Source organism: Thalassophryne amazonica, chromosome 7 (genome assembly GCF_902500255.1).
Source record: "Thalassophryne amazonica chromosome 7, fThaAma1.1, whole genome shotgun sequence".
Lineage (NCBI taxonomy): Eukaryota > Metazoa > Chordata > Actinopteri > Batrachoidiformes > Batrachoididae > Thalassophryne > Thalassophryne amazonica.
In genome coordinates this window covers 83,663,216-83,687,484 of record NC_047109.1, presented here as the reverse complement: position 1 = coordinate 83,687,484, position 24,269 = coordinate 83,663,216, and the positions used below count along the sequence as shown (strand labels likewise).

General features: G+C 41.4%; 1 protein-coding gene across 11 annotated transcripts in view; it reads left to right on the top strand.

The window, feature by feature from the left end:
• Nucleotides 1-616: 616 nt before the first annotated feature.
• esrp1 (epithelial splicing regulatory protein 1) overlaps nucleotides 617-24,269 on the top strand; it is a 46,902-nt gene continuing 23,249 nt past the window's right edge. For all 11 annotated transcript variants that reach the window (XM_034174860.1, XM_034174863.1, XM_034174859.1 and 8 more), the window contains exons 1-9: nucleotides 617-958; nucleotides 3,230-3,397; nucleotides 3,582-3,698; nucleotides 19,092-19,203; nucleotides 19,688-19,813; nucleotides 22,401-22,455; nucleotides 22,557-22,667; nucleotides 22,769-22,901; nucleotides 23,446-23,488. In XM_034174860.1, coding sequence (XP_034030751.1) covers nucleotides 827-958; nucleotides 3,230-3,397; nucleotides 3,582-3,698; nucleotides 19,092-19,203; nucleotides 19,688-19,813; nucleotides 22,401-22,455; nucleotides 22,557-22,667; nucleotides 22,769-22,901; nucleotides 23,446-23,488 — 997 coding nt within the window. In that variant the 5' untranslated portion in view covers nucleotides 617-826. The remainder of the gene's footprint in view (nucleotides 959-3,229; nucleotides 3,398-3,581; nucleotides 3,699-19,091; nucleotides 19,204-19,687; nucleotides 19,814-22,400; nucleotides 22,456-22,556; nucleotides 22,668-22,768; nucleotides 22,902-23,445; nucleotides 23,489-24,269) is intronic.

The following is a 24,269-nucleotide window of genomic DNA, read 5'->3' as shown; positions in this document are numbered from 1 at the left end:
ATTTTTATTAATTTATTATGACATTATGACGTCAAAGTTTTGAAATCACAGTGCTATTTAATGCGAGCCTCAATAAAAATAAAATAAACGCAAATACTGGATATGGATGAAGAGAGCCGCAGGAATAGGTGAGTGGACTTTGGATTTTTTTTTTTTTTTTGTGCTGTATCCACTATAACCACCCTGGGTTCCTGATCCACACCACTTGTCCATCCCTACTTCCCAAAACTATAGTTTTTGTTGTTGTTTTTTGTTGTTTGTTTGCTTGTTTTTTGAGGTGATACGTCATTTTCTAGTTGCTGGGGTCCACACAGTGAACTTTACAGTGGGTCCACATCCAGCTGTGGTGGAATCTCCTCCGACCTCTCATGAAAACAATTCAACATCCGGTTTACGGTCGGCTGAACACCTGCACGCGCCGCGTGGCCGTGGTGTCGCGGTTACCTTCCACTCACAATGCCACTAAACCTGCTCCTGGAAATTATTATTAAAAAAAAAAAAAAAATTTCTGCTCCGCGCGGAAGGCGCTGCCACGTCTGTAAGCCACCTGTAGGAGGGAGGGGGCAGGTAGAGTGTCACGTGTTCAGACAGGTAGTTGCACTACACAAAAACGGGGAACATTTTCAGCCATTACTCCGCGATGGTTAGCGTGCGAAGCTTAACGCCCCGAGCCTGTATTTACTGAGCTCACCTTGACCCTCAGGTGTCAAAGGTGGTTATTCCCGTCTACTCCCGCAGCCAGCTCCTTTCCGCCGTGTCTTAACGCGCTGTTCTTTGGGTTTGGTGTGGTTTTGGCTCGGTTTTTTTCGCTTGAAGTTGCGTTTAGATGACGGCGCAGGTAGACTACCTGGTGGTGGTGTTCACCGCCACATCTGGCGCCAGCGGAGAGCTGCTGGGATCTGACGAGAAGGAACTTGTGCAGTTGGTTTGGCAGCTAGTGGATGTTAAGAACAAAAAGGTAAAATAATCCCTTACCAAAAAGTAGTATATGCAAGTATGTTTCAAGTATACTTCTAGTTTACTTTTTATATACTTATCAGTACTATTTTTTGGTAAGGGATATCCTGAGTTGTGGTGCAATTCCCCTTATGTTTACTCTAAAACTGCGGTTTTAGTGATAAATAAAGGCGTGGGTATGTTTAAACCGACCTCCAGTCAGTCCAGTAAACATTGCTCGGGTGTCTGTCTTTCTAGAAAAGTTCTATATTGTAGAATATCAGCTTATTTAGTCAAATGTTTGTCTCAGGATGTGACCTTTTCTTCAGCTACAACTTTTGTGGCCAGAAAAATAGACACACTTGTGTTATGAAGTGCAATCCAATAATCCTGCATTTAACGCCCCATCTAAAATGGATTTCGTTCAGACAGCTGTTTCAGTTGTTTGTGTGCTGATCTAGAGGTGCTATACACTTTAACAACTATTTTTTTTTTAGAGGTGTTGAGTTTAAAAGGTGTCTAATATTATGTTCATTGTTCATTGAGGGAGACAGACACCCTCTCTACTTTTAAGATTAGGCTTAAAACTTTCCTTTTTGCTAAAGCTTATAGTTAGGGCTGGATCAGGTGACCCTGAACCATCCCTTAGTTATGCTGCTATAGACGTAGACTGCTGGGGGGTTCCCATGATGCACTGTTTCTTTCTCTTTTTGCTCTGTATGCACCACTCTGCATTTAATCATTAGTGATCGATCTCTCAGCATGTCTTTTTCCTGGTTCTCTCCCTCAGCCCCAACCAGTCCCAGCAGAAGACTGCCCCTCCCTGAGCCTGGTTCTGCTGGAGGTTTCTTCCTGTTAAAAGGGAGTTTTTCCTTCCCACTGTAGCCAAGTGCTTGCTCACAGGGGGTCGTTTTGACCGTTGGGGTTTTACATAATTATTGTATGGCCTTGCCTTACAATATAAAGCGCCTTGGGGCAACTGTTTGTTGTGATTTGGCGCTATATAAAAAAAATTGATTGATTGATTGATTGTCATTTACAAGTAAGAGTAAAAAAACAAATGTATGGTTGCAACTAGTAAATGTTTTCATTGGTGAGTAATCTGGCTATTCTGTCACAATTAATTGTTTCCACTATAAAATGTCAGAAATTGTTAAAAATGGCTATTGCACATTTCCAGAATCCAGATGTCTTTAAATGATTGGTTTTCATTTTAAAAATGGCAAAAATCCAAAGATGCAAAGTTGTTTTTAGCTCCTAAAAATATTTAAAAACTATGGGCTGACTCAATAAAGTAGGTTAGTGGCAGTTTAAAACTGCCGCTGTTTTAGAACAGTTGTAACCAAGTTATGTCTAACTTATCCATATTTAAACTTTGTAATTTTAGTCTTATTGGAGCCATTTAAAGCTTTTGGAAGATGATTATGATATACCATAAATATAAAGATAATAATAATAAAGAAATGTCATTAAACAATGACATGTTCAAAATGCTTTTGAAGTGGTTTAAAAGCTGTTTAATCTGTCTTCCTTGTTGTGAAAATTAGACCAGTTGAAAACAAGATTATCCTGAATTAAACAGGAATGAAATACAATTCTCAATTGAGAAACTGGAATAAGTCAACCTAAGATTGAAAATACAACTCCAATTCAGAAAAAGTGGGAAAATGCAGTGATTCTGACATTTACATTGATTTCTATTTCATTGCAGAGAATATAAACACAAGATCATTCATGTTTTGTGTTTATTAATATACATCCCTTACTACACTCAACAAAAATATAAACACAACACTTTTGGTTTTGCTCCCATTTTGTATTAGATGAACTCAAAGATCTAAAACTTTTTCCACATACACAATATCACCATTTCCCTCAAATATTGTTCACAAACCAGTCTAAATCTGTGATAGTGAGCACTTCTCCTTTGCAGAGATAATCCATCCCACCTCACAGGTGTGCCATATCAAGATGCCCCCCCCCGTTATCCCAATCTGCTTTCTGGGTGATTAAATGACTAATGAGCTTTAGAAATAATTTTACACAATAACACATTTCATTTATGACAGCAGAGCTGGTTAACCTTCCTAACAGTGTCAGCATCTAATTACTACTTTAGTAAAGTTAGTGTTTATTGCAGTGGTGTTGTAGTGGATGTCGTTTTAAGGTACACAGGTGATATCGTTATGTAGGTAGAGCAACATGGAATCCTTTTCAAACTGTTCTATCTGTCTGGCAGTTTTTGTGAAGGTGACTGATTCAAGCCTGACATGTTTTGTTGTCTCTGAACCAGTTGGGCAGGGTGAATGAGCTCGTGCTTAAGCCCGATCTCTCAGATTTGTCAAGGGAAAAAGAAGAGGAGGAGGAGGAGGATTTGGTTGAGGAGAGTGTGGAAGAGGAGAATGGATCTGGAGCAGATTGTGTCTCTACAGCAACAAACCTTGAGGCTGCTCTGAACCAGGTAGGGGTTTATCTAAAATCAATGATGATAAGCATCTTGCGCTTGTATATTTGCAAGAACCTACATCATCAGAAATTATGTCAATGTCTCAAATGTAGCAATCCCCAGGAGTTCCCATAGCTGAGGCTAGACTGTGATTATTTTAATTGTTTAATTTGTAAAAGCTTGATGTCTCTCTTTGAAGTTTCATCTGCAATTGACGAATGAGGTGAACAACATGGGCGCGGGCACGTCAGTGTGTTTGTGTACACATGGGCAGCTCCATATCCGCCAAGTAATTCACCCTGAGGCAGCGAGCAAGGTGAGTGAACTGGGTGGGTTAACACCTTGGAGGCAGGGTGGAGGCTCACTGCTTCAGGAACTTTCAGAGCTACAAAGGGATGTGCTGCGTCAGCAATGTGCTGCCAGTTGAATGTAAAGTTCAGGTGAACGCTGGGATTGTCTCCTGCAAACCTGTCTGATTAGATGCATACACACATTTGGCATTGGTGCACACCTAAAAAAAGCCACACAGTGCTCGTGATGAGATTTTCTCATGTGTTTAAAATGGCGTTAAATATTATTGTGGTTACATGGAATGTGTATAACTTCTGTGATGTAAAAAAAATTCTCATCTGTAACAAGATTTTGCATAAGACTACTTGCTGTGCCTGGTTTGCTTGGACAGTTTGAAAGTAGGTGTGTCTCAGTGAGCACAGAGAAACATGGAGATGTATACCGTCCTGTTTGAACAGTGAAGTAGTGTTAGTGCAGCATCCTCCCAGTTCAGTTCAGTTTTTCCATATTTGCTCCATTACAGATGAGGTAACCAAAAATATGGTTTTATATGATTGCACGGGGGTCACCTGACCTGTAAATCAAAGGTGATTGGTTAAATAATAAAGGATTATTAACCGAGCGCGAGTTCTGTATGAGAAAATATCAGGCCGAGGTCTTAAATTTGGCTGTTCAGAGCTGTGTTTTCATCTTGTTGGTCTTCATTTTGCATGTCCACTTCGAGCTTGTTTGCTGTTAATTCCTCCAATTCAAACTCGTCAGTGTAATAAAATTCACTCGGAGAACCGTCCTCTTCCGTGCTCCTAATTTCTTTGTTCGCTTTTTGTTTTGTTTTATTTCGCACTGTGAAACTTGTAAACAAAGTCGCAAATCGTATACGCGATCCGGACTGATTGTCATGGTAATGGTCTGATATGGGAAAACATCAGACTGGAAATCAGCCAATCAGAGCGCGCGTACCATCATAGCCATATAATAATGTGTAATATTTGAGCATGGCGACTCAGGAACAATACATGGTAGGCACTTCATATTTACAACATGGATACCCTAAAGGGTGTAGATGAGCTGATTAGATATTAGAGGAGTTCGCTGCATAAATCTGCATATTAATGTCAATGAAGTCAACACAATAAATCATAAAGAGCGTGTGGTGTAAACAAGGTATTATTAAAAGGAAAAACTTACCTTAACGTGCCAATTTTCACACTACTGCATATGCTAGGGTACACAGGTTCCAGTGGTGTAGGGATACACAGTGCAGCATGTGCCATCGTACTGGGGCCTGGTACATATAGGGGCCCGTGAATTTGTCTGAACTAATCCACATTATCACATTATCCCAGTGACGTGCACTGTGCACATCGTGCACCTTACGCAGCTGATTCATTACCTTATAGCCTTGAAGCAACCCTATCTCTGTCATGTTTCCGAAATGGTGAAATAGTTAAGCACAATATATTCCAAAATTATGTTTTTTTTTTTGTTTGTTTGTTTGTTTTTTATGAATAATAGGCTAAATGTACAATAAAGAATACTCAGTTAAAGGAATAATGTAATGTCTGTTGGGGTATTTTATAAAATGCTATGCAGTGATGCTGGGTAAAGTAAACACTGCCTCCATGTCAACCAATGACATAGCTAGATTTATGGCAACTAGTGACACCAAAGACCTTGTGGAAAAAATGTCTTCCTACAAACATAAATCTGGCAGTAATAACAGAAAGGACAGAAGAGAGAAGAAGAGAGCAAAGCAGACTAAATTAGACAGTTTTTTTTTTTCCCCCAGCACTGTCAGTAGCCATCGCCAACAGCCCACTGACAAGTCCAGGCCCGGGCCGCTCCTCTTTCTGACGTTGCCGATGACAGTGAAGTCAGCTGAGAGATTGTTTTCCAAGTTAAAAATGATCCAGACATACCTGAGGAGCTCCATGGGGCAGGAGCAGTTGAGTGGATTAGCTATCCTCTCCATTGAAAACTCAAGAGCCAGGGAGTTGGACATTGGGGATGTAATAGAGGATTTTACCCAGCGCAAGGCTCACAAGATGCCCTTCCACTGAGCCAAATATTTTTCAGGGAACTTGGGGTATCTTATAATAATGTGACTGTGGTGGGTTGCCATGCCCCTTCCCTGTTTGATCACCGCTGTGCGCCGGGGGGGGGGGGGGGGTGTCTATCGGAAGATCTTTAAATAAAGCGTAAAAAACCCCCAATAATATCTCTCTTCTTCTGTCTTGTCATGCCGTAGGCTTTCATTTTCTTATTATCTGTTCTTGCCTTAAAGTTTATCATGCAGGGGTGCACTTTTGACTTTGCAAGAAAATTATTTAGTAATCATTTCAGCACTGCCATGAATTAGACAGCTCCTCTCCTGCTGTCTGAGTGATGATGAGGTATGTTGGCTGCTACAGACTGTTGTGCACATGTGATTCAGAGCTGGGGTGTTAAAGTAAGATTCTTGACCTTCTTGATACCATAAACCAAGTAATTTATTTGATTGTAAAATCCAGCACACTGTTGGAAAAAATCGATATAGACCTCATAGTGTCAGTGGGTGTGTGCATGTGCGTGATTGCACGCAATTACGCATGTACACCTAATAACTCGTAACATGCTCATAGGGTCCGTCAATATGTCTTTCACTGGGGCCCATGCTGAGGTTGCTATGCCACTGACAGTTGCACCTGTGTGCCTTTATCTGCTGATGTAAAAAAAAAAAAAACCAAGCACATAGACTGCACAAAGCGATTCAGTGATTTTGACACTAAAATCAATATGCCTTTTGGGGCTACCATGCAAATTTGGTGACAGTCAGGGATTGAGGAAAGAAGTTATTATACTCACAAGATTTTTTTTTTTATTTTTTTTATTTATTTATTTTTTTTTTGTACAAAATACGCCCCAGTGACCCTTTGACCTTTTGGTCCAAAGATCAGTAGGCTTCTTGGTTCACTGTGTATAATGTGTATCTCAAGTTTGGTGACAGTAACATGACACATGACTAACTCACCGACTCCCAGCACATAGTATCTAGCCTATTGGCTACCCTGTGGAAAAAACAAAGCGACAACAAAAAATTGTTTTGGGGAGTAGTCCACTGTATCACCACCACACAGGGTGACTGTTGTTAATGTAGCATGACAAAGGATTATAGCATTTCAGTCAGTAATCAAAATAAAAATGGGGAAAATTGGCAATTAATATGAATTGACTTACTCACGAGTCACGAGTCAAAATACACTCTAATTCAAGAAAAATAAAATGAAATGAAAGAAACTAGCAAACAAGATCAGTTCAAGCTACATGTAACTTCAACAATACCTGCTCCTAATTTTCATCATGCATGTGATAAGATTAATCCCAGACATGTCCAGCAGGTGGCACAGGTTTATGGTATATTGCATAAGCAAAACAATGGGTATTTTTTGTTTGTTTGTAATCAAGTTTGTCCCCATTATGTGCACTTGCAATTTACAGTAGAGATGTACAAGATGAGAGCATTGTTTCTGGGTTATCATGTTAGCAAACTAGAGATGATGAACTCATTCATCTGTGTATTAATTTACTGCATTTTATGGTGTACACTCCTAGGCTTTGGAAAAGCTGAGGAAACTCATATTGCTCGTATTCCGAATACAATCTAAGGGCCCTGTCCCACTGGCGTTTAGGAGGATTTGCGTATGGATTGCGCACAAAATTGGCCCATATTCGCCAAACATCCGCAATATCCGTGTAACATGCCTGTATGAGTCGGCCGTCATCCGAACACGCCCGTGATCATCCACAGAGGCACGCATGTCCGCAGCCAGGATTTGAGCTGTTCAAAAATGTGAATGCGGATGACATCCGCCTTACATACTCCATATATACTCAGTTCATACACAATACATACTCACTCTATGCGCTGTATATCTGCCGTTAACTGCTGATATCCGCAACTGATGGGGACTTGCGGTTTGGCAGCGGACAGGGACAGTGTGTAAAACAGATATATTGCGTGCCCATCATGTCAACATCACAAACTAAAATATGTTGTAGCGAATGCATACAAATTGGCCACGAATAAAGCGTTTTTATTACATCTGCTTTGCAGCTGATTTGCGGACAATCTGTGAATGCATAACAAACATGTCACGTAAACCCAAAGTACTATATGTAACCAGTGTCTAAATGTAAACATATTTCACAAAATCCAGGTGCCTGTCTGTTTGTATGTTTTTTTTGTGTGTGTGTGTCTTCATATTTGTTTCTGTATTTATTTTGGGGGGCTTTTATTTTGACAAGATGTATCTCTGTTGCGTGACCTTTGACCCATCCGCGATGTCATATGATGTAGATTCGTGCTATTTTCCTCAGTCGTCTTCCAGGGGTCGTTAAATGTGGTCTATTAAACATTAGATCTCTCTCTTCTAAGTCCCTGTTAGTAAATGATATAATAATTGATCAACATATTGATTTATTCTGCCTTACAGAAACCTGGTTACAGCAGGATGAATATGTTAGTTTAAATGAGTCAACACCCCCGAGTCACACTAACTGCCAGAACGCTCGTAGCACAGGCCGAGGCGGAGGATTAGCAGCAATCTTCCATTCCAGCATATTAATTAATCAAAAACCCAGACAGAGCTTTAATTCATTTGAAAGCTTGACTCTTAGTCTTGTCCATCCAAATTGGAAGTCCCAAAAACCAGTTTTATTTGTTATTATCTATCGTCCACCTGGTCGTTACTGTGAGTTTCTCTCTGAATTTTCAGACCTTTTGTCTGACTTAGTGCTTGGCTCAGATAAGATAATTATAGTGGGCGATTTCAACATCCACACAGATGCTGAGAATGACAGCCTCAACACTGCATTTAATCTATTATTAGACTCAATTGGCTTTGCTCAAAATGTAAATGAGTCCACCCACCACTTTAATCATATCTTAGATCTTGTTCTGACTTATGGTATGGAAATTGAAGACTTAACAGTATTCCCTGAAAACTCCCTTCTGTCTGATCATTTCTTAATAACATTTACATTTACTCTGATGGACTACCCAGCAGTGGGGAATAAGTTTCATTACACTAGAAGTCTTTCAGAAAGCGCTGTAACTAGGTTTAAGGATATGATTCCTTCTTTATGTTCTCTAATGCCATATACCAACACAGGGCAGAGTAGCTACCTAAACTCTGTAAGTGAGATGGAGTATCTCGTCAGTAGTTTTACATCCTCATTGAAGACAACTTTGGATGCTGTAGCTCCTCTGAAAAAGAGAGCCTTAAATCAGAAGTGCCTGACTCCGTGGTATAACTCACAAACTCGCAGCTTAAAGCAGATAACCCGTAAGTTGGAGAGGAAATGGCGTCTCACTAATTTAGAAGATCTTCACTTAGCCTGGAAAAAGAGTCTGTTGCTCTATAAAAAAGCCCTCCGTAAAGCTAGGACATCTTACTACTCATCACTAATTGAAGAAAATAAGAACAACCCCAGGTTTCTTTTCAGCACTGTAGCCAGGCTGGCAAAGAGTCAGAGCTCTATTGAGCCAAGTATTCCTTTAACTTTAACTAGTAATGACTTCATGATTTTCTTTGCTAATAAAATTTGAACTATTAGAGAAAAAATTACTCATAACCATCCCAAAGACGTATCGTTATCTTTGGCTGTTGTCAGTGATGCCGGTATTTGGTTAGACTTTCTCTCCGATTGTTCTGTCTGAGTTATTTTCATTAGTTACTTCCTCCAAACCATCAACATGTCTATTAGACCCCATTCCTACCAGGCTGCTCAAGGGAGCCCTACCATTAATTAATGCTTCGATCTTAAATATGATCAATCTATCTTTATTAGCTGGCTATGTACCACAGGCTTTTAAGGTGGCAGTAATTAAACCATTACTTAAAAAGCCATCACTTGACCCAGCTATCTTAGCTAATTATAGGTCAATCTCCAACCTTCCTTTTCTCTCAAAAATTCTTGAAAGGGTAGTTGTAAAACAGCTAACTGATCATCTGCAGAGGAATGGTCTATTTGAAGAGTTTCAGTCAGGTTTTAGAATTCATCATAGTACCGAAACAGCATTAGTGAAGGTTACAAATGATCTTCTTATGGCCTCAGACAGTGGACTCATTTCTGTGCTTGTTCTGTTAGACCTCAGTGCTGCTTTTGATACTGTTGACCATAAAATTTTATTACAGAGATTAGAGCATGCCATAGGTATTAAAGGCACTGCGCTGCGGTGGTTTGAATCATATTTATCTAATAGATTACAATTTGTTCATGTAAATGGGGAATCTTCTTCACAGACTAAGGTTAATTGAGTTCCACAAGGTTCTGTGCTAGGACCAATTTTATTCACTTTATACATGTTTCCCTTAGGCAGTATTATTAGGCGGCATTGCTTAAATTTTCATTGTTACGCAGATGATACCCAGCTTTATCTATCCATGAAGCCAGAGGACACACACCAATTAGCTAAACTGCAGGATTGTCTTACAGACATAAAGACATGGATGACCTCTAATTTCCTCCTTTTAAACTCAGATAAAACTGAAGTTATTGTACTTGGCCCCACAAATCTTAGAAACATGGTGTCTAACCAGATCCTTACTCTGGATGGCATTACCCTGACCTCTAGTAATACTGTGAGAAATCTTGGAGTCATTTTTGATCAGGATATGTCATTCTATGCGCATATTAAACAAATATGTAGGACTGCTTTTTTGCATTTGCGCAATATCTCTAAAATTGGAAAGGTCTCAGAGTGATGCTGAAAAACTAATTCATGCATTTATTTCCTCTAGGCTGGACTATTGTAATTCATTTGTCCTAAAAGTTCCCTGAAAATCCTTCAGTTAATTCAAAATGCTGCAGCTAGAGTACTGACAGGGACTAGAAGGAGAGAGCATATCTCACCCATATTGGCCTCTCTTCATTGGCTTCCTGTTAATTCTAGAATAGAATTTAAAATTCTTCTTCTTACTTATAAGGTTTTGAATAATCAGGTCCCATCTTATCTTAGGGACCTCGTAGTACCATATCACCCCAATAGAGCGCTTCGCTCTCAGACTGCAGGCTTACTTGTAGTTCCTAGGGTTTGTAAGAGTAGAATGGGAGGCAGAGCCTTCAGCTTTCAGGCTCCTCTCCTGTGGAACCAGCTCCTAATTCAGATCAGGGAGACAGACACCCTCTCTACTTTTAAGATTAGGCTTAAAACATTCCTTTTTGCTAAAGCTTATAGTTAGGGCTGGATCAGGTGACCCTGAACCATCCCTTAGTTATGCTGCTATAGACTTAGACTGCTGGGGTGTTCCCATGATGCACTGAGTGTTTCTTTCTCTTTTTGCTCTGTATGCACCACTCTGCATTTAATCATTTGTGATTGATCTCTGCTCCCCTCCACAGCATGTCTTTTTCCTGGTTCTCTCCCTCAGCCCCAACCAGTCCCAGCAGAAGACTGCCCCTCCCTGAGCCTGGTTCTGCTGGAGGTTTCTTCCTGTTAAAAGGGAGTTTTTCCTTCCCACTGTTGCCAAGTGCTTGCTCACAGGGGGTCGTTTTGACCGTTGGGGTTTTTCCGTAATTATTGTATGGCCTTGCCTTACAATATAAAGCGCCTTGGGGCAACTGTTTGTTGTGATTTGGCGCTATATAAATAAAATTGATTTGATTTGATGTAAATGTGTTTTGCACAGAGAGAGGTGGTGTGGAGAGAGAATAAATCCCCTGGGTCCGCAAGGCAGAAGTTGTCCTCGACTCCTTCTTTATCGTACACAACACAACGCAGAGTACTATTCAAACCAGGGTGTCACTTCAGACCGGTTACAGTGGTGCCGTGACCCAGATTGGCACTGCTCCAGGCTGGTTCAGTATCACTTTTGGAGCCATGGGTTAACGTCAGTTTGGTCACCAGAGGTTGCATTCATAAATTTTAGTACCAAAAAAAAAAAAAAAAAAAAAAGAAAGAAATAATGACTTATGTGACGGGAATAATGGATGAGGACACGGTGTCAGCTAGCAATGTTGGTTTTGGTATTGGAAGGGGGAAATTTATCCATGACTTACCTGTTACTCCTGTCCGAGGTGCAATTAATGTAGATTCACCAGCTTTTTGTTCTACCCACATACCTGTTACTGCAGCTTCTGGTTGTAGTCAGTCACTTTTAAACCTTCCAGATACAAATGATCCAGCTCTCAATAATCTTATAATTCATATTGCCCAGCAAGTGGGACAGTCTTTAAAAGAACATTTGAGGAATGAGTGTGAAGAAAGGGGTGTAAGCAGTGCACAGGCTCAGAGCAGTGCAGCTCGGCTACCCAGTGATGCCACTTACCTCAACCTGACTGGTGCAAAGCTTGTCCTACAGTCAGATGTGAAAGAGCCTCCAGTCTTCAGGGGGGATGGGTCCGACAAGAATACAGTTTGTGAGTGGGAAGAGCTAATGGAAGTATATTTCAGGAAGCGAGCCATACCGCTGAAAGTACAGCATATTGAGATAATGTCTAAGTTAATGGGAAAGGCTAAGGATATAGTGAGGGTAACTTTGAGAAGCAGCTCATCCATGAATCCTCAAGAAAATCCAAAGATCATTTACGACATCCTCCGACAACATTTCAGCAAAATAACCTACTCATGTATGCCCATGGCTGATTTTTACAGTACAGTTCCAGTGGTAGGAGAGACCCCTGTAGAGTACTGGCTCCGCCTTAACAAAGCAGTTGATGCTGCAGAGGAAGGCTTGAAAAGGCTGGGTCGACATATGGAAGATCCTTGCCAAGAAGCAGCCATGATGTTTGTTAAACATTGCCCAGATCGTGCCCTTGCTGCAATCTTTAAGTTCAAAGCACCAGATAGGTGGACAGCCAGTGAGATTCAAGAGCACATTGATCGCCATCAAATTGAAATGAAGGAACAGGCACTCTCCAAATCAAAGCACCTTAAGCCTCTAACAGTTCACGCTCAGACTCCTGCATTGGAAGACCCGGGGACAGCTCGCCACTCAGTAGAGTCACCTGTCCAGGGTGAAAGTAGTGTAACATTCAGGCCCTCTTGTAATGATAACTGCCTTAAAACATTAGTCAGTCTCTTTGACCGTGCACTATCGCAGAATAATCAAGTTAGACATAAGCAAGCCCCTTCTGATCAGCTTCAGCGGAGAGCCTGTAGAGTCTGCCAGTCTTTGGAGCACTCCACTCTTGCTCACTGCAGACAGGGACGCTTGTGTCTGGCATGCTTTGAACCAAACCACATTAAAAAGGATTGCCCCAACCCCCTTCCTGGCAGGGGTCAGCAGGTCTTCCAGCTACAAAACACCCAGCCGTTAAACTACCTGGCCCGCATTTGGTGGAGGGATGTGTGGGCGATAAAGAAACCCCAAACAATGACATTGAACAACAGTATTTAAAAGCATGTGCAACTGCATCAGCTGGTGTCAAAGTAATGGCACAAAACACCCAGAGAATGGGTTGTTTTGATGAATTGTTTTACACCCCTGTTAGCATAAATAATACATTTCAGGTGCAGGGGATGCTTGATTCTGGTTCTATGGCCTGTACGTTCAGCGAGCAGGCAGAGCTAAAGATGTTGAGTGAGAACATGCATTCAGCTCCAATTCCTATCAGTCAGGAGGTTGTGTTAGTAGGTTGTGGGGGGACATTGAGTAAACCAAAATGCATGTATGAGGTGGAAATGAAATTATATGGACAAAGTTGTATTGTACCTGTTCTTGTGGTGCCTGGCCAACGTGATGACTTGATCATTGGCACAAATGTTATCAGATTCCTCATACATCAGTTAAAGGTGACTAATGACTACTGGTGTCTTACGTCCAGTGGTGGTCTTGTCCCGGAGTGTGAGCAGTTCCTCAACCTCTTGCTAACTCATCCCGGTGGAGAGGTGAAGAGCTTCCAGATGTAACAGTTGGCGGTGTTATTACACCGTTGTGGGGTGACTGATGGATTCCCATGAGAGTCACTAACCTGACAGACAAACCTATTACCCTGAAGAGAAATAGTAAGTTGGCAGATGTCTCTCCCTGTCTGGCTGTGGAGGATTTTGAAGTTTTTCAGGGCACCAACCAACCTGAAAGAGCCGAACAGGAAGATGATGATCTAAAAGAGCGACTACGACAAGTTGGGCTGGCTGACATTGATATTGATCAGTGTCAGACTGACCAATTGGGGAAGGAAAAGTTGGTTGAAATGCTGGAGAAATACGACATCTTTTCCAAACACGCGCTGGACTGTGGTGAAGCAAGAGGTTTCAAACATCGCATCAGACTCACTGATGACAGACCATTCCGCCTCCCATATCGGCGCGTACCACCAGCACATTACCAGAAATTACGGCAGGTCCTGTCTGAAATGGAAGAGCAGGAGATTATAAGAAAGTCAGTGAGTGACTATGCCTCTCCTCTCGTGCTTGTGTGGGAAAAAAGATGGCAGTTTGAGACTTTGCACAGACTTCAGGTGGCTAAATGCAAGGACTCTCAAGGATGCACACCCATTACCACATCAGTCAGACTGTCTGGCTGCCTTGGGTGGGAACACCTATTTCAGCACAATGGACTTGACCTCTGGATTTTGCAACATTCCGATGGCAGAAGAGGACAAGAAATACACGGCATTTACAACTCCTGTGGGGCTGTATGAATACAACAGGATGCCACAGTGTTTGTGTAACAGTCCTGCCTCTTTTATGCGCATGATCCTCAGCATATTTGGAGATCTGAATTTCAGCAGTCTGTTGTGCTACCTTGACAATGTTCTTGTGTTTGCCGCCACCGAAGAAGAGGCTTTGAGGAGGTTGGAAATGGTTTTTCAGAGGTTACGACTTCATAACCTTAAACTGAGTCCAAAGAAATGCCACTTGCTAAGATCTTCAGTCAAGTTTCTTGGTCCTACTATCAATGGCGATGGGGTGTCGGTGGACCCTGCAAAAATTGAGGCCATAACAAAGATGTCAAAAGCAGACTTGATGGAGGATGATGGCTGTACTCCATCAGTGAAGAGGATAAAATCCTTCCTTGGGATGGTTTTTTATTACCAACACTTCATCCCCAACTGCTCCTCCATGGCCAAGTTATTGTTTGTTCTTACTGCCAGACAAAAGAAACGTGGAAAGGTCAAGCCAAGTTCCAACGGTGGTTCCTATAGTAAGCTCAGACCCTCTGATTGGACAGATGATTGTGATATAGCCCTGAGAAGCCTGAAACAGAGTCTGCTAAACTGTGTCATCCTTTCACATCCAGATTTCTCTCGGCCTCTGATTCTCTCCATTGATGTATCATTAGATGGCCTTGGGGCTGTGTTGTCCCAAATACCAGCAGGTGAAGGGAAAGCATGTCCCATAGCGTTTGCCAGCAAAACTCTAAGCAGTTCTCAAAAGAAATACCCAGCTCACAGGCTTGAGTTTTTAGCTTTGAAATGGAGCGTGTGCGAGAAATTCAGTCACTGGTTAAGAGGCCATTCTTTTACTGTGTGGACTGATAACAACCCTCTAACTTATATCATGACAAAACCTAAGCTTGATGCATGTGAGCAATGCTGGGTATCCAAACTCGGCCCTTACACATTCGATCTGAAATATATACCCAGCACCAAAAATGTAGTGGTTGATGCACTCAGTAGAGACCCTTTTGCAAAAACAGTCAGTCACAGGCTCATCACAGAGCAGTACAGTCGTCTTCTTGCTGAAGCCGAAGCCGTCAGCCAAGATGGTATTCAAGACACCTTCCGGTTGAAGGTTCAGTGTCACCGGGTAAAGAAATCAAGTCGTGGGGCAGTGGCGATTCAGCCTGGCTCTCTCAGATGTCCTTCTGATGCTATGGTTGTTAAAGCTGTTTTGGATGTTCATGATCAAGGAGAGGTTGCTGCTGAGATGAGAGCTGTGGAGTTTATCTAGTCTGTTCAGGATCTGTCGCCACCAGGGCAAGACACACTGCCTATGTTCACACTACTGGATCTTCAGCACAGTCAGGAACTGGATCCCCTTATTTCCACGATTATACCTTTTGTCATTCACAGGAGATGCCCTTCCCGACGCGAAAGAGTGGGACTTAATGTAAAACCCATGGTGCTTATCAAACAGTGGGACAGACTCAAGGTTCGAAACGGTGTCCTCTACAGAGTTACAAAGGACCACGTTAGTAAGCAGAAAAGACTGCAATACACTGCCAGACAGCCTCAAGGAAAAAGCATTGCATGGCATACATGATGCTGCTGGACATCAGGGGCAGGCCAGGACTCTGCATCTCGCAAGGCAGCGGTTCTTTTGGCCAAAAATGGAGTCTGATGTTAAAGAGTACATCAAGCGCTGCCAAAAGTGTATTCTGGCCAAAACACCTGACCCTTTTGCTCGAGCCCCTCTTGAAAACATCAGAACTTCCGCTCCTATGGAACTGGTGTGTTTTGACTTCTGGAGTGCTGAGGATAGCAAGCAGCATTCTGTGGATGTTCTTGTCGTGACAGATCACTTCACTAAATTGGCTCATGCTTTCCCTTGTACAAATCAGACTGCTAAACAAGTGGCTAAGAAACTGTGGGATCACATTTTCTGTGTGTATGGTTTCCCTGAGCGTATTCATTCTGATCAGGGTACCAGTTTTGAAAGTGAGCTCATAGCTGAACTGCTCAGATTATCCGGGGTCTCCAAGTCACATACTACAGCATACCATCCAATGGGAAATGGTGGGACTGAAAAATTCAACTGGACACTGAGGCATGCTGCGATCCCTTCCTCTAAGAGAGAAACACAAATGGCCCCAACAGATACAGACATTGACATTTGCATATAATGCAACAGTTCACAAAACTACAGGGTATGTGCCGTTTCAGCTTATGTTTGGCCGAGTCCCAAGGCTCCCTGTAGATGTGATGTTCAAGCAGGTGTTGCATGATCCAGTGGTTGTTGATCACAAGAGCTATGTGAAAACACTCCTGTCACATCTCCATGAAGCAGTCGGGATAGCTCAAAAACATGCTATGTAAGAACAGGACAAACAAGCAAAGGGTTACAACAGAAAACTGAAAGGCACTCACTTGGACATAGGGGCCAGAGTACTTGTTGCAAACAAGGGTGAAAAAGGAAAAAAGAAGTTGGCAGATAAATGGAGTCCAATAGTGTACACAGTCAAAGACAGAAATCTGAGAACTCACACTTACAAGTTGGAGGACAGCGAAGGCAACGCAAAGATAGTGCATCGCAATCTAGTGCTTGATATCACTTTTCTGCCTGTGGAGACCACTGAAGGGGTATTGTGTGATGTCAAGTCAGAGGAAGGAACATGTGCGGATGACTCCATGGATGCTTTTGCAGAAGAGGATGCGGACGAAAGGACCAGCGCATGGGTAATGAGCACTTCAGAGAATGCTGAAAGTCAGGAGATTGAGTGAATTACTGCCTGAGATAGATGAGTTGAATCAAGATGTTCCAGAGCTAGACCACAGGGAGCAGTGTGTTTATGATCAAATCCAGTGCCCCTCAAGTGAGCACAGCCTCTCAGTCAGGAACAATGACTTAAACAGTTTAGCTGCATTGCCTGATCCAGATTCTCCATCTATGTCAGATGTGCTTTCATGTGAACGGGAAACTTGCTCACATCCAGCAAACTCAGTTGGGAATACAGTGACACAGTTGCAAGAGGCAGATTCAATTCATGGCTCAGGTGCACAAACACACCCCCGTACGGACACAGAACACGTTAGAACACGGGGTGGCAGGGTCAGCAAAAGTGTCAATAGACTCATTGAATCTATGGTTCAGAAGCATTTAAGCTTCAGGGTTTTGGCAAGTTCAGTTAGCAGAAGGTCCCATTCTCTTCTCACACTGTTTTAAAGGGACAAGCATTTTTTTTTGTGTATACCTGTGGTTATGTGAATATACATTTAAGGGATACAGTGACCAATTTAAAGTTTGAAGTGCAGTATGTTTTATGTATTTGGAATCAGCAGGTGATCTGTATGGTGTAAAAGGAATCATATTAATCTAAGGGGGACAGAGGCCTGATCAACCTTATGCTTTCTCTGAACCTATATTTTAGGTGGCTTATATAGCTGATGGTAGAGCTAAGAGTTCTAATGTGAATCCCGGTCAGGTTTCCAGGCTTTGGTTGATAATCCCGGTGCAATAGTTGGTTACATCAAGAGGTGGTCTGGATTTTGGTGAAATCTAGGAGGGGAGGATGTAACCACTGTCTAAATGTTTTTTTGTGTCTTCAAATTTGTTTCTGTATTTATTTTGGGGGGCTTTTATTTTGACAAGCTGTATCTCTGTTGCGTGAACTTCGACCCATCCGCGATGTCATATCCTGTAGATTCGCGCTGTTTTCCTCAGTTGTCTTCCAGGCGTTGTGAGAGGTTTGCTGTGGAAAGCTGGATGTAAGAAGTTGCTGAACTGATGTAAATGTGTTTTGCACAGAGAGAGGTGGTGTGGAGAGAGAATAAATCCCCCGGGTCCGCAAGGCAGAAGTTGTCCTCAACTCCTTCTTTATCGTACACAACACAATGCAGAGTACTATTCAAACCAGGGTGTCACTTCAGACCGGTTACATATATGTGGCAGAAAGCGACATACCTGCCAGTCAGTGCCGGTCCAGCTGTGGAAATCCACGACGACGTAATAGCTGCTGCACTCCAGGACTTTTATTTAACACCAACAAAAGGAAGAGTTGCTGTAACGTCTCACACCCCGAGCGGATTCCCCCTTCCCGCTCCCCAAACTCATGAACAGTTAACCCTCGCATGACAAAATGAACATTGACTCTGTGATCAACTTGTCCAAGTCCAGCAAATGGGCCAGAGGCTGTATTGTTGGTGTGAATAGTGATGCCGACGGCCTGAGTGCGCTTCTTTTATGACCGCAATGCAGATGCTGTGCACGCGCAACACGTGCACGATGCATTCATAATACACCCGTAATACTGCCGTGATAATCTCAATGTGTCGGATCAGTTTTCTCACTACATGCGTTATATAACCGTGATTGTTCATCATATATTCGCTATATATTATTAATATATCCGTAATTCATACTGGGACATTTGTCATTTTTGGCCATTTTTGTTGCGGATGACAACGAACGCCCGTACTTTGTATACTCAGTTTATGCGCAATTAATCCTCTCCCCAGTGGGACAGGGTCCTTAGAAATCACAGTTGAACTGAACAGCGTCAGATCTGCTTTGAACAGTTATGACTCACATATTATGTAGTGCATTATAAGAAAAATAAGAAACGTAAATCTACTGATACTTGATAGAGTATTGGACAGAAAGCAGAACATAATTCAAAGTGGCTTGAGCAAATGGCCATATGAAAGTTGTAAAAAGGCAGCTGCTGCAATTTCATTTTGACACAGCTGTCAGTTGGCCATATGTTCACATCCTTCTTCCTGTTCATTTTCTTTTTAATGCTGTCATTTAACTGGAATTCTCTTCCATCCCCAGAACATCCTGGTCCCAGACTGTTTCTACTCTTTCTTTGACCTTCGCAAAGAATTCAGGAAGCACTTCCCCACATCTGACCTCAGAGCTTTGAATGTACATATGATGGCAGAGTGTATCCTTTAACCCCTGTGTGATCGTAACTGTTCTCCGCAGTGTATATGTCATATGTTGACTGTTGGACGCGCTGCACTGCATTGTAAGTTTGACTACTAGTCCACAAGTTCCACTTCTGAATAATGCATCACACAAATGAGAAGTTCACAAGCCATGGAGTGGTAGCAGCAGAACTAGAGGGTTTGAAATGCAAATGGGGAAACGGTGGCAGCACCTTACTCAGTTGTTGGTGAGAAAGTGTTTGTCTAGCTTCCAGGGCAAACATCACACACAAGTAGAACAGAAAAAAAATATCATTTTTTTTCTTCTACTGTCTTTCATAATTTGTTGTTTCTGCCATTTTCTGTTTCTGCATCTTATCTCTATCTTCCATTATCTGACACTCAGACATGCACATGTATCGATATGGTTTGATCTTGCCAACTTCTTAGACTATTTTGTGGCTTTTCCACTGTTTCCTTTCCTTGACTGCCTCCCCTCAGCTCTTAGTGTACCTGTTGATGGCACTGCCATTTTGGATCCATCAGCTGTACTTCTCCCAGAAGTAGCAGTGCAGCAGGTCCAGCTAATGTCCAACATTGTTCTTGCCCTCCTTTCTGAGCCCTTGTGTGAGTTCCTCTTACACATCTTGCATACAAGTGATTCCACTGCAGTTTGACATGTTCTCTGTACAGATATAGCAGTTCTATAGTGCACAGTTTAAAATGTATGGTGCAAGTGCATTTGAGGCATTTCCTGCTACACTTTGCTATTCACGGTTAGTGAATAGCAAAGTGCAAATACAGAGTGCAAAATAACAGAGTGCAAAATCAGGAGCAGAGTGTAAAGGGGTTCAGTTATTCACTGGTGTGTTTTGGGGAAAACATAAAATAAAACAAAGTGTCACCTGTCATTGGCTTTAGGAGATAGGTGCACCAGTGACTGATGCATGGTTATTTAGATGGGAGATTAAGAAGTGAGATGTTTAGCCAACTGGCCAAGAAAGGGTTCTGCACACAAAGCTTCAAAGTGCACAAAGCGGGAGCAGCAGTCATCCACCACAACTTCCTAAGAGGAAGCATTTAAATGCCTCCTGAAACCTGTCTTCGTCCTTTGACAAGCTGATGTCCTCCATGTCCCACCAGGCGCAGGCACCCCCCACCTCATCTTTGCCACACTGTGATCAGCCCCGTCTTGGGGTTACCTGCCTGCAAACCCAGGTGGGAAGAAATCCAGTGTAAAAATATGTTAGGAAACAGACCAGAGTTATTAAAGTTATGTGTATTTTCCTTTAATTTTTATTTTTGTTTTGAATTCACCTTTTTGTAGTTTGGTAGGTAATGACAAGGAACCTGACTGCTAATGCTCATCTCTGTTTGTGCAAGCAGAGTTTAGACACAGCTGTGTGTCTCGGTTGTAAATGACACTAGTTTCCAACTGACACAGTCGTTAACTTCATAGGGCTAGTCCGCTTTCACTGGGTGTTCGGACTTGAAGCTGTTTGAAATGAAATTATAGACTGTTGATAATACATCATTAAGATGTGGAACAGCCAGTGCTGTGATACAAAACTACATTACAAACAAACCTTCCAGTCTGAACAGGAAAAAGACAGTTAACACCATCTGCATCACAAGCTGCACAATAGTGCCCTCTTTTTCTTCCCTTATTAACCCATTGTCTCTAAATACAGTATCAGTCCAATGTGAATCACAGCAGCCTTGAATCATAAAAATACACAATTTTTAATATACCAGTAGTGATTTGCTGTTCCCTTTCCTATTCCCAAAGAATAAGTGGATGAACCAAAGTAGCACCATTAAAGTGACAGTAACCATAACTGTCAGCAAGACACACAACAAAGATGCCAACAGGTACTGTGAAGCGCGCTCTTGATTACAAGTGAACTAGACTTGGTGCACACTGGCTTAAAGGCAAGGACAGGTGACACTCTGATTGGATGAGTGTGCACAGCAACATATCTTGCCCTGAGATTTAGCACAATCTAAATTATAATATGATGTCAAACATACCCAAAAGCATTTGCACCCCATGTTTTGCATGGTGCACATAACACTATGAAGACAGAGCCCTCACCATTGATTTCTAAGCTTGGTTCTTACTATACGTAGGTAGGGAAGTATTCCCCTCCATGTATGTTTGGTGGTTTGTTAGTAGGATTACTCAGTAAACAAGAAGCGTATACTAATGGGGCCAAAATTGTACATACCATTAATACCTCCACTGCCCAGCAAAGGAAGGTGGGCATGTTTAGTGCGATGTCATAAGTTACATTCTTGGAATAATGATTTACAAAAATTATTTTGGAGGCAGATCCACATCATCATTATAATCATTTGTTTTCTGACCATTTCTCCACAAAATATATGATTACTATTTGAAAACGTCCACAAACAGACAGAGGTGATCAAATTATCTCTGTTCTTTCTCATTCAGTAAGACGGAGTAATGAGGAAACTATTATTACATTTTACGGAACTGTTGGACCTAACATAGAATAGATGACATTATATTTTCATGTAGATCCAGGAAATTTGGGATATAAATAATGCTTATTATTTATTATTGATCAGAATGTCAGTTTGTTATTAAGATCAGTCATTTAATCGTGTTGCCTCTTAAATGTCAGAAATTGGAAGAAATGCCTGTCACAATTTCTCAAAGCTCAAACACTTGTTTTTAAACTAAAGTTCAAAAAAAAATCCTCAGATGGTTTTTAGCAAATAGATTATTTAAATCTAATTTGGCAAGTTTAATTACAGTTTAAAATTAATTACTACTGGTTTGGCACTGATTAAAAAAAACAATGTAAAGATGCTAAGATATTTAATACCATTCTTTTATTTCTAAATACTAAATTTACCAGATTAAAAGAAATATAAACATTTTGCTATAAGTTTAGAGCTGTTTAATGTGTACAAAATGACCTATTATGTTTTAAAATAGTTTAAACTATTTTATGATTGGAGACATGAAGTGTAAAATTAGTGGATGCAACAATTTAAAAGCAGTAGCAGGTTATCTGAAATTAAACGGAAGGATGTTGCACACGACCATCTTTGGCACATTGTTTAAACAATTTATCAACTCTTAAAATAGCTGATAATCATTTTTATGTTGATCATCTGATCACTTTATCAACTGAGCTTTCCACTGGGTAGTTATCAAATTTTGGAAACTACACTCCTGTTACAGGTCACACGTTTTCTCATCCTGAGAGAGTTAGCGAAAAGTTTGAGACTGGCACTTGGTAAGTAAAGTTTGCTCAAGATAAAATATGTGTGCACGGCCTCTGGGGTCAAATCCAAGAGCACTCCTGCAGTGGTAATTTCTGTGCCTGTTTGTGTGTAGCAGTAAGATGGAGAAAGTGTGCGACAGCACTGTGATCAGAGCTAGAGGGTTGCCATGGCAGTCTTCTGACCAGGACATTGCTCGATTCTTTAGAGGACTAAACATTGCCAGGTATGTTGCTTGCACACATGCTGTTTTTCACATCAACCCATGCTGCATGAATAGTGTTAATATTTCAAATATTGGCTGTTAATTGCTCTCTTGTTGCATAGAGGGGGAGCTGCGTTATGTCTAAATGCTCAAGGGAGGAGGAACGGAGAGGCTCTTGTTCGTTTTGTCAATGAGGAACACAGAGACCTGGCACTGCAGAGACACAAACACCATATGGGCAACAGATACATAGAGGTAACCTGCCTGAACCTAGGAAATCAGACAAAATATCTCAGTAACTACACTCAAAAAATGGCTCTTTGCATGAACTCAATTCAGTTATGTGCAGGATTCCATCTAATAAATATATGTAGCCCCAACTCAAATAAAACACATCCATGCAAGATAATTGAATTTAATTGAGTTGGGGACTACATATGTTTATTAGATGGAATCCAGTCCAGTGAGTCAGTCTTTTGAGTGTATCACACAAACAAATGACTCATTGGATGAACTCAATTCAATTATGGGCAGGATTTCCATATAATAAATATATGTAGTCCCAACTGAATTAAATTAAATTATCTTGCATGGATGTGCTTTATTTGATTTGGGGCTACATATATGTATTAGATGGAAATTCAGCACATAATTCAATTGAGCTCATCCAATGCATCAGTTTTTTGAGTGTACATTAACCAGCTATGAATTTCTGATAACCCACTGCAGCTACATCAGATGCTGAGCCTTTAATAATGGCAGTGCTTGATTCAGTGACCTTATTTCCTTATAATGGCAGGTTTACAAAGCAACAGGAGAGGACTTCCTGAAGATAGCAGGAGGTGAGGAATTGACACTTTTATATATGTCTTGCCATGCCACCAGTAATCTCTGGATATAGCAAACGTTTTCTCATACATCTTCAGTGATCATGAAAAATTACCTTTTGTTATGTTCTACAAATATGCAGAGAATTTCTGGATATGCCCATTTATCTGGGTGTCCTTTCTCTGAATGGATCAATCTCATTTATGACGTTGGCAGATGTGTTAAAATCAGAATCCTTTCCAGACACAAATGCGCAAGGTCTGGCCTGAGAGCATGTGCTAGATCCACCACACTGTAGAACCACCATGGGTCCTGATTGGAAATCACATAGGTAGATATCTGGTCCATCCCCATCTCCAAAAAGTAGCCAAATATGTGCCACAGCCAGGTGAAAGGTTGGAGTTTCAGGTCCCTTTTCCAGTTGCTGTGGTCCTCAAAACGATAGCATCTGGACAGTTGCTCATGCACAGGGAAGCATGGCACATGGCCATAATGTCATAGTTAACATTCTCTCACAAGCTTGGGACAGTTAAATCCAGGCTAGACTCAACCCTTTCTCCACATTTAAGGAAACGTCCACTGAGACCGTTTCTTTAAGAACATCTAAGATGGTGGCACTTTTTCAACAAGCAACAAGTTATTCTCTCTGCTAGTTGATGGAAGAGGACAGAGATTATGTGATCACAACTTATGCAGGGTAAATGTTAAAAAAAAATCACATTTCTGAGTATTGGTTGTTGGAGGTAATAATGGCATTGTGTCTGTTTGCGATTGTTCTGGATCAAAACTAAGATC